The sequence below is a fragment of the Paramisgurnus dabryanus genome, chromosome 19 (assembly GCF_030506205.2).
Source record: "Paramisgurnus dabryanus chromosome 19, PD_genome_1.1, whole genome shotgun sequence".
Taxonomy (NCBI): Eukaryota; Metazoa; Chordata; class Actinopteri; order Cypriniformes; family Cobitidae; genus Paramisgurnus; species Paramisgurnus dabryanus.
The window spans coordinates 17,141,383-17,155,726 of NC_133355.1; the positions used below are offsets into that span (position 1 = coordinate 17,141,383).

At 36.9% G+C, this 14,344-nt stretch overlaps 1 protein-coding gene across 1 annotated transcript; it reads right to left on the bottom strand.

The window, feature by feature from the left end:
• Positions 1 to 2,209: 2,209 nt before the first annotated feature.
• On the bottom strand, positions 2,210 to 13,046 carry hepacam2 (HEPACAM family member 2). Its single transcript, XM_065292001.1, has 9 exons — positions 12,935 to 13,046; positions 7,955 to 8,296; positions 7,008 to 7,292; positions 4,370 to 4,669; positions 3,871 to 3,996; positions 3,579 to 3,609; positions 3,464 to 3,498; positions 2,950 to 3,023; positions 2,210 to 2,851 (listed from the first exon to the last, which is right to left on the bottom strand). The coding sequence occupies exons 1-9, from the start codon at positions 12,993 to 12,995 to the stop codon at positions 2,741 to 2,743; spliced, it is 1,365 nt and encodes a 454-aa protein (XP_065148073.1). The 5' UTR covers positions 12,996 to 13,046; the 3' UTR covers positions 2,210 to 2,740.
• Between the last annotated feature and the right edge of the window lie 1,298 nt (positions 13,047 to 14,344).

Below are 14,344 nucleotides of genomic sequence, written 5' to 3' on the forward strand. Positions count from 1 at the left end.
CCATTCTCTGCCAGCATGTGGAAAAATATAGGTGTGTTCGAGATCATCCGGCGCTGCGCAGACCGATCGGCGAGGTTTGCCGATTGCAGTCGAGGGAGGAACTGAAAACGGAGCCATCAAGCCGGACACCTGCTGCTTGCCGTAGTGACGTGTGCCCCGTTTTTCCTTGTTTTTAATCGCAAATGAAGAGAATTAAATGCTGAATTTGATAAAACAAACCTTTTGATAAAAAGTTGCAACCAGAAACATTTTATATCGAATATTTTAATTGCTGCTTATACTGTATACCCGAAAATAACAGGAAACAAGCCTATATTATTAAAATACCAATAGAGTTTGTTATTGTCATTTTTATTTTATTACACGACACAATATAACATATTTTAGCATATTAAAGTGTTTTTTGCTGTTTTAAAACATGAATTTATAATGTTTATTAGTGGAACTAAAGGTTGGATTAAACTTGAAACGCACGTGATCGTTGTCATCAGTGAGGCGACCAATCACGTAAAGCTGTTACGTCATCACAACTCCGTGCAGCCGCTCTGGAGAAGCTGCACCGGCTGAGCTAGCCGGCTACTCTCGAAATGTCTCGCGGTACTTTAAAACCATATGACACAGTCACGTGCCTGCAGCGCCAGCTGAAGTCGGACAAAAATACTAACCGGAATGCACTGCTTCAAGTCAGCCACCGATCGGTCTGCGCAGCGCCGCATGAAGTCGAACACACCTTATGTCTTTAAAATTTGGGTCCACCTTGTGATGTCAGAAGGTGTTAATACCGCCCCTTAATCTGCACGATCCAACTGCGACACTGCCATTTAGTGCAGAGATCAGCTCATTCGCATTTAAAGGGGACATTTCACAAGACTTTTTAAGATGTAAAATAAATCTTTGGTGTCCTCAGAGTACACATGTAAAGCTTTAGCTCAAAATACCGTATAAGATGATTTATTATAACATGTTAAAATTGCCTCTTTGTAGGTGTGAGCAAAAATGTGCCGTTTTGGGTGTGTCCTTTTTAAATGTAAATGAGTTAATCTCTGCACTGAATAATAGTGCTGTGGCTGGATAGTGCAGATTAAGGGGTGGTATATCCCCTTCTGACATCACAAGGGGAGCCAGATTTCAATGACCTATTTTTTCACAGGCTTGTGATTTATAACACTTAAACATGTAAAAAATCTGATTTTAATGATATGTCCCCTTTAAAAGGTATTTTTAGCTAAAACTTTGCATACGTTCTCTGGGTACACCAAAGATTTATTTAACATCTGAAAAAAGTTTTGTGAAATGTTCCCTTTAAGGTGATAAATCTCAAAGTCATATAAGCAATTGCAGAAGAACCAGTAGTATTTGTTTATTTAGGTATTTTACAACACAAAAATATATTCCTCAAACATAATATGTACCTCATTTAGTTTTTTATCAATTTTATACTTGAAACATAAAACCCTGCATGTATATAACCATTAATAGGATTAGTTTTATTCATTTCCATGGCTAATTTACAACTATAATAGGCTAATTATTACAAAAGTAATTTCATTGAGTGTCTCTCATTGTTTTTTGGGTGGGGGTAATCATTACTTTATAAAGATGGTGCTAAAAAGAGTCTACTAAATATCCAGACGTAGGTTCTATACGTGTTGAAGTGTTGTTTGTTGGACTTCAGTTTAAACAGACTTTTCTGCTGATGGCAGACACAGCCAATGACAAAACAATTTAGAATTCTTGGAAAATGGAACAATCCCCCATTTGTTTTGAAATTATGTCATACGGCTCACAGAAATGTTTACAGCAAATACCAATGAGTAGGTGTTGAAGTGAGCTTTTCTGACTGACTGGAGATTATAAGAGACCCAGTGTTTTTGTCAATAAAGTTCCACGAATATCCACCACTAAATTTCCCTGTCAAATGAAGGAGTGGCACCTCCCCCAGGCACCTGAACTGTTGATATAATACTACTGCTCCTTCTCTGAAACTGAAAATAAACAGTTGGAGGTATTGCTGAAATCCTTTTTTTAAGCCTTTATTATTTGAAACACGGTCTAGTATCATATTTTACCAAGGTTGTTGATAACGTGATACTGCTTAGAATCCTTTATCATGTTAAAAGAGTCTTTGAAGTCTTAAAAGAAAAGCAGAATCATAAATTATTATTTGTGTGATGAAAGAATTTAAAGAAAAAATTCAAAATAACTAAAATATTTCTAAAAACCTTTATTTTAAAATAACAAGTCATCCATCTGTGTTTAAAATATAAACAGGTGCAGGTGCAACACATAGAAAATAAAACAGACAGAATATGTCTGCTTTAAATTCAAAAACTGCTACCTATGAAATGTATGGAACGGTTATGTGGCAATAAAATTTTCACAATACATTGCAGTGTGCAAAAAAATACAGTACAAAACATGTATATCATATTTACATTCACAATGCAGGAAAAACAAAACATTATCTGATGTATTTATATAAATACTCTTAATTTTTTATTAAGCCTGTCGCTATGGAAAAAAATTCATAATTCTGAATCATAAATATATACATATTTCTTTAAGAATTTCAGTGCCCAGCACGTTTCATAAGAATTATGATCTTTCAAAGAAAACAAAGTAGAAGTGCTTAAATGTGCGACTGTAGAGAGAAAAATTGGGTGGGGGGGAAACGTAACAATCCTTTACAGCCAATGGTTTATCTTAACATTTAGCACACCCGAGTATCTCTTTCTCTCTCTCATTTAAGCAGACTCAGTGTTGGCGTTTCAGGCACATGTCTGATGACATCATAGATGGTGGTATGCAAATCTTTGACTGAATCCAGCCGTGCCAAAGACCTGCAGGATGCCTGAGAAAAACACAGGGAAGAAATACTGAAACTGTTCTGAGGCAAAACTGCACATGCAAAAGAGTAAATAATGATCCCTTCATCTGGGGGTTTCAAACCTGTGTTGATTCCATTTTCCCAGGTACAGAAACAAATTCATAGATCCCAAAGTCTTCAGTTGCGTCTTCGTGACCTTCAAGCATATTATTCAGATTAGTAACCTAGCACACAGCTTTGAACAAATAATGCAAACAACATATTGAGTAACATAAATGATTGATTCCTGCAGTAAATTATTTAAGTTAAATAATTATTCCTGATGGTTGATGGTGATATCATTATCCACTTCTTTAAAAAGAATTTGTTTTAATACACCCTAAATAAATACAAACACTCTACTTAGCAAACCAGATGTTACTTAAAAAAGGGAGTGACTGTGTATGTAGTCAGGTGAAACCATGCCAGCAAGGTGGAAAAATCTTTATAGCACAGGCTGACAGAAACCAAGCAGATATGATTATGGTAGTTGTAATGTTAATGGGGTTGGGAAGTATGTTTGTACAGAGAGACTATGTACACATTACTGCTTAACAACAATGTTATATTATAGTGCAGGGCATGCAGTAAACTTACCGGACCTGTGCAGTCCTCTCTGCTCCGTCATAGGCCTAAATGACAGGATCAATCAATCAAATGCAAACGAGGCGTATATATCAAATGTTTAAATAGATGAAAGTTTTCTCCTTACCGCCTGTAGATAGTATTCATCACTGTAGAAACTAGATAAAAAAAATAAATGATTGGTACACGCGAAACAGAAAGTCCTACGTAGCAATGATTATCCTTGTATATTTGAATAACATGCCTTACCAGCACATAAAATGAATGATTAGCTTATATTTGTTTAAAAATTATACTACAACCAAATGAGTCTTTTCAAAACAACTCGGTTCACACAGAACATAAATGTTGTTTTTATTTTATCAAATGACACATTATTAAGGTGATGTCTGAATATCTATAAAAAGCAGGTAACTTACTTCTCCTTGAATGGCAGCTCTTCCTTAGAAATACAAACATCATACAGATAATGATAACCACAGATGAGACTGTAATGAAAGTCAAAGGAGACAGGGCACTTCCTTCTTGGAAATGTTTTTCTGTTCCTGGAAATACAGTTAGAAATATAACAACGTAAAAATGATTTGTGTTTTTCTGAGTTCACATTTAATACACAGAACTGCTTGTAAACAATGCCACTGCCAGCCTCTATTTACTTTTCAATAGAGCAGCAAGACGTTATCACAGGTGGGACAGATATGTAACAACTGAACAGCTTGTTGGGACTATGTATTCTGAAAATTAATGGTACACTGTAGAGCAGTGGTTCTCAAACTGGGGGGCTCGAGATGGTGCCAGGGGGTCCCAATTTCTTCTGACATTTTATTTAAAAAAAAAAAACATTAATTTATCAGAAATAAGGCGTAGTAGGCAAAACCTCTGAAAATCAATTATAGCAGCTTTTTAACTTTGATGTACCTTTCTCAAATCTGGCCACCACCAGTGTAAACTTGGTCTCGTCCTGCTTCTTCGTCACATTGTTGAACGCTCGACACCAGAACTCCTTAGCCTGAGCTAATTCATATGATGTCACTTCAAACCGTGTGCCAGTCATGACAACCTCTGTGCCATTCGTCGTCTTAGAAATCCAGACGCAGCTGTTGGGAGGGTTCGAGTCGGCAAGACACTCAAAAAAGACCAGCTCCCCTGGGTTCACCGTGAACACCCCTCCAGTTTTTAGACCCTGCTCAGAGTTTACTGCTAGGTTATAGGGTCCATCTAACACATTTGAAAAAGACACAAAAAAACAGTATTAGCAGTTTGTTTTCCATCCGTTTATAGATCAGAAGACATGTCAATGTACTGCTCAAATGTGTTAGTTCATAATTTATTTTAGATCTACATTTGCTTCAAAACAAATCAGGACTGGAACTGGAAGCCCCATGTAAAAGCATACTACACTAAAGAGATACTTATACCAGCAAGTACATTATGTAGTAGGCTACATTATTATTTTGTGCTAAATAAGAGTATAAAAGTTATATACTACAAATATACTACATGGCAGTTTCCCGCCAGGGTTTATATTAATTCAGGACAAGGCCTTAAAGGGATAGTTCACCTAAAAATGAAAATAGTGTCATTAATGACTCATGTCGTTCCAAACTTGTAAGACCTCAGTTCATCTTCGGAACACAGTTTAAGAGGTTTTATATTTAGTCTGAGAGCTTGTTGACCCAAAAATAACAAAAATTACGACTTCATTCAGCACTGCATTTGTGACGCAAATGTGCAAGACTAAAGTCACGTGACTGCAGTGACGCGGATGACGTGTTATCCTCAGACATGTTTGCAAAGTTTTTTTTTCAAACTTACATCGTGTGTCTCCCTCAGACTGTAAACGAAACCCGGGCGCACAAAAAAAGCAAAAAAACAGCTGGGGGGCACCAGAAAACACATCAGCCTTGTCGTACTTCATCCACACGGATGACTGCAGTCACGTGACTTTAGTCTCGTGCATGCGCTTCACAACAGACGCGGAAGAGAAGACAATGCTGAATGAAGTCTTAATTTTGTTATTTTTGGACCAAAATGTATTTTCGATGCTTCAACACATTCTAACTGACCCACTGATGTCACATGAACTACTTTGATGATGTTTTTATTACTTTTCTGGACATGGACAGTATACCGTACGTAGATTTTTTTAATGAAGGGTCAGCAAGCTCTCGGACTAAATATAAAACATCTTAAACACCGCTTCCAAAGATGAATGGAGGTCTTACGAGTTTGGAACGAAATGAGGGTGAGTCATTAATGACATCATTTTCATTTTTGAGTGAACTATCCCTTTAAGTAGCTTTTACAAACAAATCTTAAAAAAAAAAAAAACAATACTGGTGTGCATCTTGGGACAAAACAATGGCACTGATATATGTTAAAGGCGGGGTGTGTGATTTTTGAAAAACACTTTGGAAAAGGGAGTCGGGCAGAGTTCCAAAACAAACTTGTAGCCAATCAGCAGTAAGGGGCGTGTCTACTAACCAACATCGTTGCCTGGGTTGCGTATGTGTGGGGCGGGTCTATCAAATAAAGGTCCAGATTCTATTGGGGTGGGGGCGTGTTTGTTTAAGTGATTTCAAGTGTCACATTGCCTTTCAGAGATCATTGCCTTTAAGATATACCAGTACAAGGTCTTTTGAAATTAAGGCAGCTAAAACATGCATCTAATGGCGGGTTCCAGGCAGGTTTTTAAACCCGTGAGTTACGACTTCAAAACCACGACTCACGACCCTATGCGTTCCAGGCAGCCTGTAACTCGTGTTTTTACAACCTTCTACCGGTGAAAGTGCACTGGAACGGCAGTCAAACCCGTGACTTCCCACCCGTGAACTCGTACTAGATCGATGTACTCCCAGTTCAGAGTCGTGAGTCGTGGTTTTGAAGTCGTGAGTTACGGGTTACAGGTTGCCTGGAACGCAGCATTAGTCTGCGACGATAAACCCTGCTGCCCCTAAAAGTATAGTTCATTCATCAGTATACTTCAGTGCACTTGAAAAAAGTATACTAAACCAGCTACAGCCTAGAGATTTTTAGTGTATTGAGATAAGTGGTCTCAGAATAGCACAGTTTATGTTTATTTTTAGTGTATTAAAGGATAATTTTTACAGTACAAAATAACTAAGCGTACTTAAAGTTTATTTTAGTGCACTTTTTTACCTGTGCCAAACTGGAGAAACATCAATATTTAAAAATTTTACTGAAAAAAATGTGACAATTTTTCCCTGCAAAATAATAAAAAACAAATAATATGCATAATATTAATCGCATTATCTAATAATGAGAAACATTTAAAAAACAGCTGGTTCTATTTAGAGTATACGTGAAGATGGTCCGGCATTAAAAAAAGTTTGAAAGCCCCTGATATAAATGACATCATGTCAGGACAGATCACATGTAGAGTCTGAGTCACAAAACCAATAACAGTTGATTCTCAGACAGCAGGAGGAACGAGCTGGACAGCTTGTAATGATGAACAAACTGGGCCATGTCAGATGATGAATTCGTTTACAGTAACAGCTCATCTATAATAACCAAGAGATGAATAAATACTTACAATACACACTTAGAGAAGTTTCATCGCTCACTTCACGACTGATGTAGTTTTTGGCCTCACAGGTGTACTGACCCATATCATCTTTACTGACAGGGTTTATGATAACTGTGCCGTGGTCTTCTGAGAACATGTGCCGCTCGCTGGGAACTATCATTATGTTATCCTTCATCCATGTGTACTGAACGTTGGTGCCACTTTCAACAGAGCATGTCAGCGTCACATTATCTCGCTCCTCAATGAGTTCTGCCTCTGGGCTCTTACTGAGAATGGGTTTTGACACAGGCACTAGCAGCAGAAACCATCAAAAATTAAGTAAGACAATATTATATAACACACAATAATTACAATAATATTAACACATTTGGAGTTATTTTAGTAAATGTCCTTGCTTTTCCAATTTATAACGTTAGAAAACAGGGATCAGGATACAACAACTGACTTTCAAACCCAAAAAGTGCATCAATCACAGAAGTAATCCACACAGCATCAAGGGTTAATAAAGGTCTTTTTGGAAATTGGTGAGGCATTGGTGCGAGTCCAAGATGGTGTAGTTACCAAAAGCATTACAGTTAATAGTTTGAAATATTGATTATTATATGATTATGTATTTAAATTTTCTTACAAAATCACATTCACATTAATTACCTGCAGAAAACCTTTATTAACCCCTTGGAGCCTTGTGAATTATTTCTGTGAAGATTGAATGCACTTTTTAGGGTTTAAAGTTAGAAGTTGTTCCCTGTTCCCTGTTTTTTACCATTATAAAGCTCGGAAGAGCAAGGACATTTACTAAAATAACTCCAAATGTGTACTTCGAATTGCTTGAGGGTGAGTAAATTATGGGTTCATTTTGGGTTATCTTATGTTTTTTTTTACATTATGTACTATAATATGACATAACAATAAATGTTTAGATAGCTCTTAATAATAAAATCAGTTTTTCGTACCGCTAACTGTGATGGTTACTATTTTTGTGACAGCCACCGGCGTCGAGCTTCCTGGGAAGATGAAATTGATCTCCAGCTTGTACTCTCCCTCAGCGTCCTCATCCAGATGTTCAATATATAGTGAGACATCAGGCAAACTGAGCACTGGTTTATTTTTCAGGCGTATATTTTGGATATCACTGGAATCAGTGAAAGTGACTAGAAGAGTATAATTGGGTTTAATCTTGTACCAGGCGCCCTGGAACTTTACATGCTGGACATCAAAACGAGGCTCAACTTTGAGAAGCATCGAGCCCCCTAGTCTCCCATGCTGTGTAGACTCCAGTGAAATATATTCCATACCTGTTCAATAGAAAATGTGCATTACAATCTTGCACTGGTTAAAAACACTTCTGTTTAACATTTCAATGGTTGTTTCATGCGGTTAACTGAAAGAAAAAAAAATGCCTCGCTTGTTCAAGGTGCAGCAGTTATAAACAAGTATAAATTCAACATTGAATTACATTTGAATTTACATTATGCATTTAGCAGACTCTTTTATCCTAAGCGACTTACAGTGCATTAAATCTATAAATTTTTATGTTTGTTTTTTTCATGAGAATCAAACCTATGATCTTTGCATTGCTAATGCAATATGTTACCAACTGTGCATCCAGGACTGTGAACAAAGCAACAAAAACTACTGTGTGTGACCTTGCCAGTGAATACCAGGCCTAATAATGAGATTATGAGCATCGAAGTTTAATTTCACATTGATTTCAATCTTAGACATAACCTTACTAAATTAAGAAATCAAGGTTATACCTTTATATTCTTTACATCGAGATTATTTTATGTAGAAAACAGTCGGGGAGAGTGGGGTAAGTTGTCACAGTGTCTAACATTTACTGAGCACCATACATGACAATAAATCTTATACCAAATGAAAGAAGGAAGTCTTGGGCACATATGTTGTATTCATTACATTTTCAAATCATATTTCATTACGGAGTTATAGACTGTTGAATAGAGAATTTCACTTGAAACAGTTTGGAAATAAGATCTCTTAACCCTGGGTTATCTTCGTTCTAAACCCTGCTTTTAACCCTATAAGGATCGTTTCACACTTGGGTTATCCCTGAAAGTAACCCAGGGTTATGAAACCCTGCTAGCCCTGCTTTTGTGGAGTTAACCCCGCATTGCAGTGTCAAACGCATGCAGTGTGAAATAAAGCAGGGTTAGAATGTTATAACCCCAATTAAACCCAACTGAAGCAGCTAATCAAGGTGTTCAGGGTTGCTTGATAATTACAGACAGGTTTGTAGGAGTAGGGTTTCAGAAACCTGACCTAGGGTTTAGCACAGTGTGAAACATCAGATTATGAATACCCAAGGCTATTTCTTAACCCCTGGTTAAGTACGAACAGTGTGAAACAGATAACCCAGGATTCTGAAAAACCCAGGGTTAACTTTTCCAGTGTGAAAAGCATGTGACGACTTGCCCCAAACTGACATGTGTGCTAATGTTGGCTAAATCTCAGGGTAAGCTCAACATAGCACATCAGCTAGTATCAAAAGACACGCTATTGTCTCTTCAAAATAAGAAAATTGTCAATTAACGTCAGATTAGAGCGATCTTGACCACATGTGAACACAAAGTTACCTATAAAAGTCGTCGTCACACAAAGTGGCTATTTGATATTTGAGATAAAGCCTCTAGTGTTGGAGTTATGAACGGTGTGACAACTTAGGCCTACCCCGCTCTCTCCTAAATCACAAAAAAATACTTTAGCTGGGTTTTTTTTTCACAAACTGGGTCACATTAAGGCTATGTCACCATCTTCAGAAGCTTAAAATGGGTGGTTTAATGGTTTTTCATGCATTCTGACTTATTAACACAGTTATAAAGTTGTTTCCTCATGCTAAACGCAGGCAAAGTGTCAGTTGGGCGTGTTACAGAGTATTTCTGTGCCGAATGCACTTCGACAGGGTTCTTACAAGTTTCGGAAAGTTTTTTCCGATTACAGGTCCAGCTGACGTTTCAGGGGTTTCTATACGCATCACTTCTTTTTATGTGCACTTTCCCCGGAAAACCCCGCCCTGCCGTCAATCAGCGGGAGACGCTAGAACTTACAAACATCTTATCACACGACAGCTTTGTTTAATTACAAAACTCAACAATGTCACGAAAGAAGAAGTGTGTTTTTTGATGTAAGGAGAAGAAAGCCAGCCTTATGAAAACAATGGATATAGTTTATTATCCGGGGTCAGTGTTGGGGGTAATGCATTACAAGTAACATGCATTACGTAATAATATTACTTTTCTGACGTAATGAGTAAAGTAACGCATTACTTTTTAAATGTACACATTAATATTTGAGTTACTTTTTTAAAAAAGTAATGCAAGTTACTTTTTTAGTTTAATTAATTTGATTAAAAAAATAATGCACTGAATTAAACTAAACGTACATTATGCACTCTAGGGATACACACCTGAGCGAGGTACAGTTTGAGTCAGAAACTGAGATGGCAGACCAGAGCTCGAAATTTTTGTGATGAAATATGCAATTTCTGAAATAGAACTTTTCAGTCATAAAAAACACCTGCAAGGCCTGAAAGAGATCAAGCCTCAGTTATGAAAAAGTAACTAAAAAGTAATGTAAGCATTACTTTCCATGAAAAGTTACTAAGTAACGCAATTAGTTACTTTTTTTGGGAGTAACTTAATATTGTAATGCATTACTTTTAAAAGTAACTTTCCCCAACACTGTCCGGGGTAGCAGCGGAGTTTTGCGTGTGCGCTGGATTTCATTGAAAAATCCCAACCGGGTCACGAGTTGCATGCGGTGTTATAGTTTTGCATGACTCGTACTCGCTCCTCCCGCGGTAGTAACTCCTCCTTCTTCATTTTTTTGTACGTTATTGGAAAGATTCGGCAATCTTTCTTTTATAAATCTGATTAAACTAAAGACTCTTCAAAGATATAAAGGATGTAATACTACTCTATAGGTTATCCAGATTAACATCAGAAATGCAGAAACAGCATGTGTTATGTGAGCTTTAATATTCATTTTGATCACTGGACAGACTTACCCTGCAAAAAAACTGCAATGTTTCTCATTATCATTGACTTTGCTGGTTAAACATTAAATCTATATCTTTTGCTAATCTGTGCAGTTGGATGCTCTATTTACTGTAACTGTAAAATTAGATACTGCAATCGAAGGCATCATCTGTTTCCACATATCCAAACATTTAAAAAAAACTCAATGTAATTTTTTTACATATAATTTCTGCTGTATATAGATTTCATTGGCACTTGCAGTTTCTTCCAGAATTTATTGTTAATGAAATCATACACACAGGTCTGCAGTTTAATCACCATCACCTGCTTTGCTTGATCCATACCTGCTGTGAGCAAATATTTACCAGCTTCTCAGAATGATAGTGATCAAACATGAAGTTCTCTAAACAGGTCTGTAAGGCAAACACTCAAGCAGTATTGTGCACTGCATCACGTCACGCTCAATGCAGCAAGACCTCAGGTTGTAAACAAATAAATAAGAAAACACGCTCAGGAAAGAGCGTTAGAGTAATCCTGTTATTACTACTAACAAGACAATGTATTGGTTTCCTTCAACTTCTAAACTTAAACTATATCATTTCTCTATTTTTTACTAAAGGATAGCAGCAGCTTGGATAAAATGAACACACTGAAAGGATCAATAGCCAGCTTTAACTGACAGCTGTTAATCTGCATCACGTTGCTAGCAAGGTTGTGTGGCAGCAGGCAGGTAGGCAGCACGCAGGTAAACAATGTCCTACTCCTCCCATTGCCTTCTGCCCGCAACTACCCGGACATAACCATCTCTGCCTCCAGTCGCCCTTACTGGCAATGCTGTGCATAACAATAGTTAACTGTGTGGCTCGTGTTGAACGCTAAATAATAAATAAGTACACCCCTATTGCATGTACAAAAGAGCAGGTTGGGTGGAAGTCAAAAGTGTGCCTGCATGTGTATACATCACACTGGATTAATGCACTACTAGTCCTGGTCCAAAACAAAAGTAGGGATTATTGTGGCGATAGCAACATTGCACTAACACCACCATGACAATTGAACATTCTTACTTAACAATTCAAATGAACAGCTCCCTATGCATAACCAAACACAAACACTGGACTGTTCACACCTAAGACGATTATCCTTTTGTGCAGCAAACAAAATGCACATATAACATGTCTACTGGGAGGTAACACAAACCTGACCGTGAATAATCCACTTGAAGGTTTTTTATTTTTATTTTTAACACATCATGTGACGGAAAATGAAAACTCTGTAAAGCGTCTGCCACTAGTTCGAGTCACATACATACTGTAAGGCCATAAATCAGACATTTGAGGAACAAGTGTCACCCAATAAGAGTTTATAAATTGTAATTACATGCATGTATGGTCCAGATAAAATTTTGGAAAGAATAAGTGCGTAATACAATTTATGAATTAATCAGAAAATATTTAACAATTTAATATTTGTTTAAGATATTTAACATTTGTAAGATATGAGAGAACAAACATAAATTTAAGGGCCACTGTTCGAATACTCAAAAAGGAAAGGTTTAATATTTATCTTACTCATAATTAAATTAGGGAATTGCAAACCAATGACAGTTTCAGCGTTTCTAGTTTTGTACCTTTGTGTAACATCAAATAATGTTAGGTTTTCATTTGTTTTCTCGAATCAGACATCAATTCTATATTTAAAGGTTCACTTCACTTTACTTTGATAAATAAATACTTCATATATGTTTCTAAAGATAATCTTAATTTAATGTCAAATTTGGTTGATTCAACGATGTTGAAAAATACACCTGTCTGAATTTAAAATTTAAGATCAGAAATACTAGAGCAGGTTATAGTGTGTGTGTGTGTGTGTGTGTGTGTGTGTGTGTGTGTAATATCCCTACTAATGTTTATTAAGGACAGTAAAAAGGGATCTTACCATGAACAGCGAGAAATAAGGTGCACATCAGTAGAAACATGGTGCCTCCAACACATTCCATTTCTGCAATATAATCTCTAAAAGCTGTTTGGCTTGTGACAAGAAAAGGGAACTGGTGACAGTATTTGCCAGGGAAATGAGAAAAGCTAGTTCAGGCCCCTCCCACATGCCATTTGGACACATACACCTGGATGAGGTTCCAAAAGAGTGCTGTCACCCTGAGGGCCAGAGACAGTCTCACCGATGCACATTCACAGAGAGATAGACAGTGTCAAATCACAGAAAAATATCTCCTTTAAAACGGTAGTGGTAGAGATGCCGATGCCACAGGTGTGATACCAGTACAGATTCACTTTCAAGTTCAAGACAGACACAGGGGTCATTGATCATGAACATGGAAAGTTTACCTGAAACTATGCACGACTTAAAACACAAAACAAGTGCTTTATACGCACACACTAATCCTAAAATGGACAACCGGATGTGACCTTAAATATAACAGTTAAAAAACAGATTTTTACTACAGGGAACACCCAAACATACAAAGTCAATAAAATAGGGTATGTACATAGATCGCAAATTACCAATAATGTAAATACATTTAAATTAATATACTCTGCAGATGCTTTTATCCAAAGTACCTTGCATTTAATGGGTTTAGGTGATCCCTGAAAACCGAACACACATTTATAGCAAATGCAGGTTAATGTTATGCATTGGATTAAAGAAATTATATATCGAGGACTTCTGATTAAACTAAACAAATCAACTTTAACAAAAAAGTTGACTTTACAATTTCCCCTTCTGAGTCATCGTTTGTTTTATGAACATTAGAATTGTGTGTAAACTAAGAAAGATGCATACATACACATATAACCATTTGACATCAAGACCATTTTAAAGGTTATTTTATGTTTTACTTACGTAATGTACAGGTTAGGGTGCAAAAGGGTTTACACAATTTACCCTTCAAATTCAATTAACTTAGATTTTGGTCTTTCCCACACGGAGTAAGATATGCTCATTGTATAAAAGGAAAACACCACCGTTTTCAATATTTTACTATGTTCTTACCTCAACTTAAGACAAATGTGTGCACTTAATCTTTGTACAGCGCGTCATGAATGTGTTAGCATTTAGCCTAGCACCATTCATTCCTTAAGATCCAAACAGGGATGAATTTAAAAACCACCAAACACTTCCATGTTTTCCCTATTTATAAACGGTTACACAAGTAGTTACACGAGTAAGTGTGGTGGCACAAAATAAAACATGGCATGTTTTTGAACGGAAAAAATTAGAACTATATTGTATGGCAGAACAGCACTTTGTTTGCAGCACTTCAACCTCGGCGCGCAGTAACATCATCACTCCTGACCGCCCCCCCTCTCGCTCAAACTTCCGTCAATA

Coding starts and splice junctions, on each gene's coding strand:
- hepacam2 (XM_065292001.1), bottom strand. CDS start 12,995: ATGGAATGTGTTGGAGGCACCATGTTTCTACTGATGTGCACCTTATTT. Junction 3,997..4,369: donor GGTGGCCAGATTTGAGAAAG/GTACATCAAAGT, acceptor CTGTATTTCCAG/GAACAGAAAAACATTTCCAA. Junction 2,852..2,949: donor GGAAAATGGAATCAACACAG/GTTTGAAACCCC, acceptor TGTTTTTCTCAG/GCATCCTGCAGGTCTTTGGC.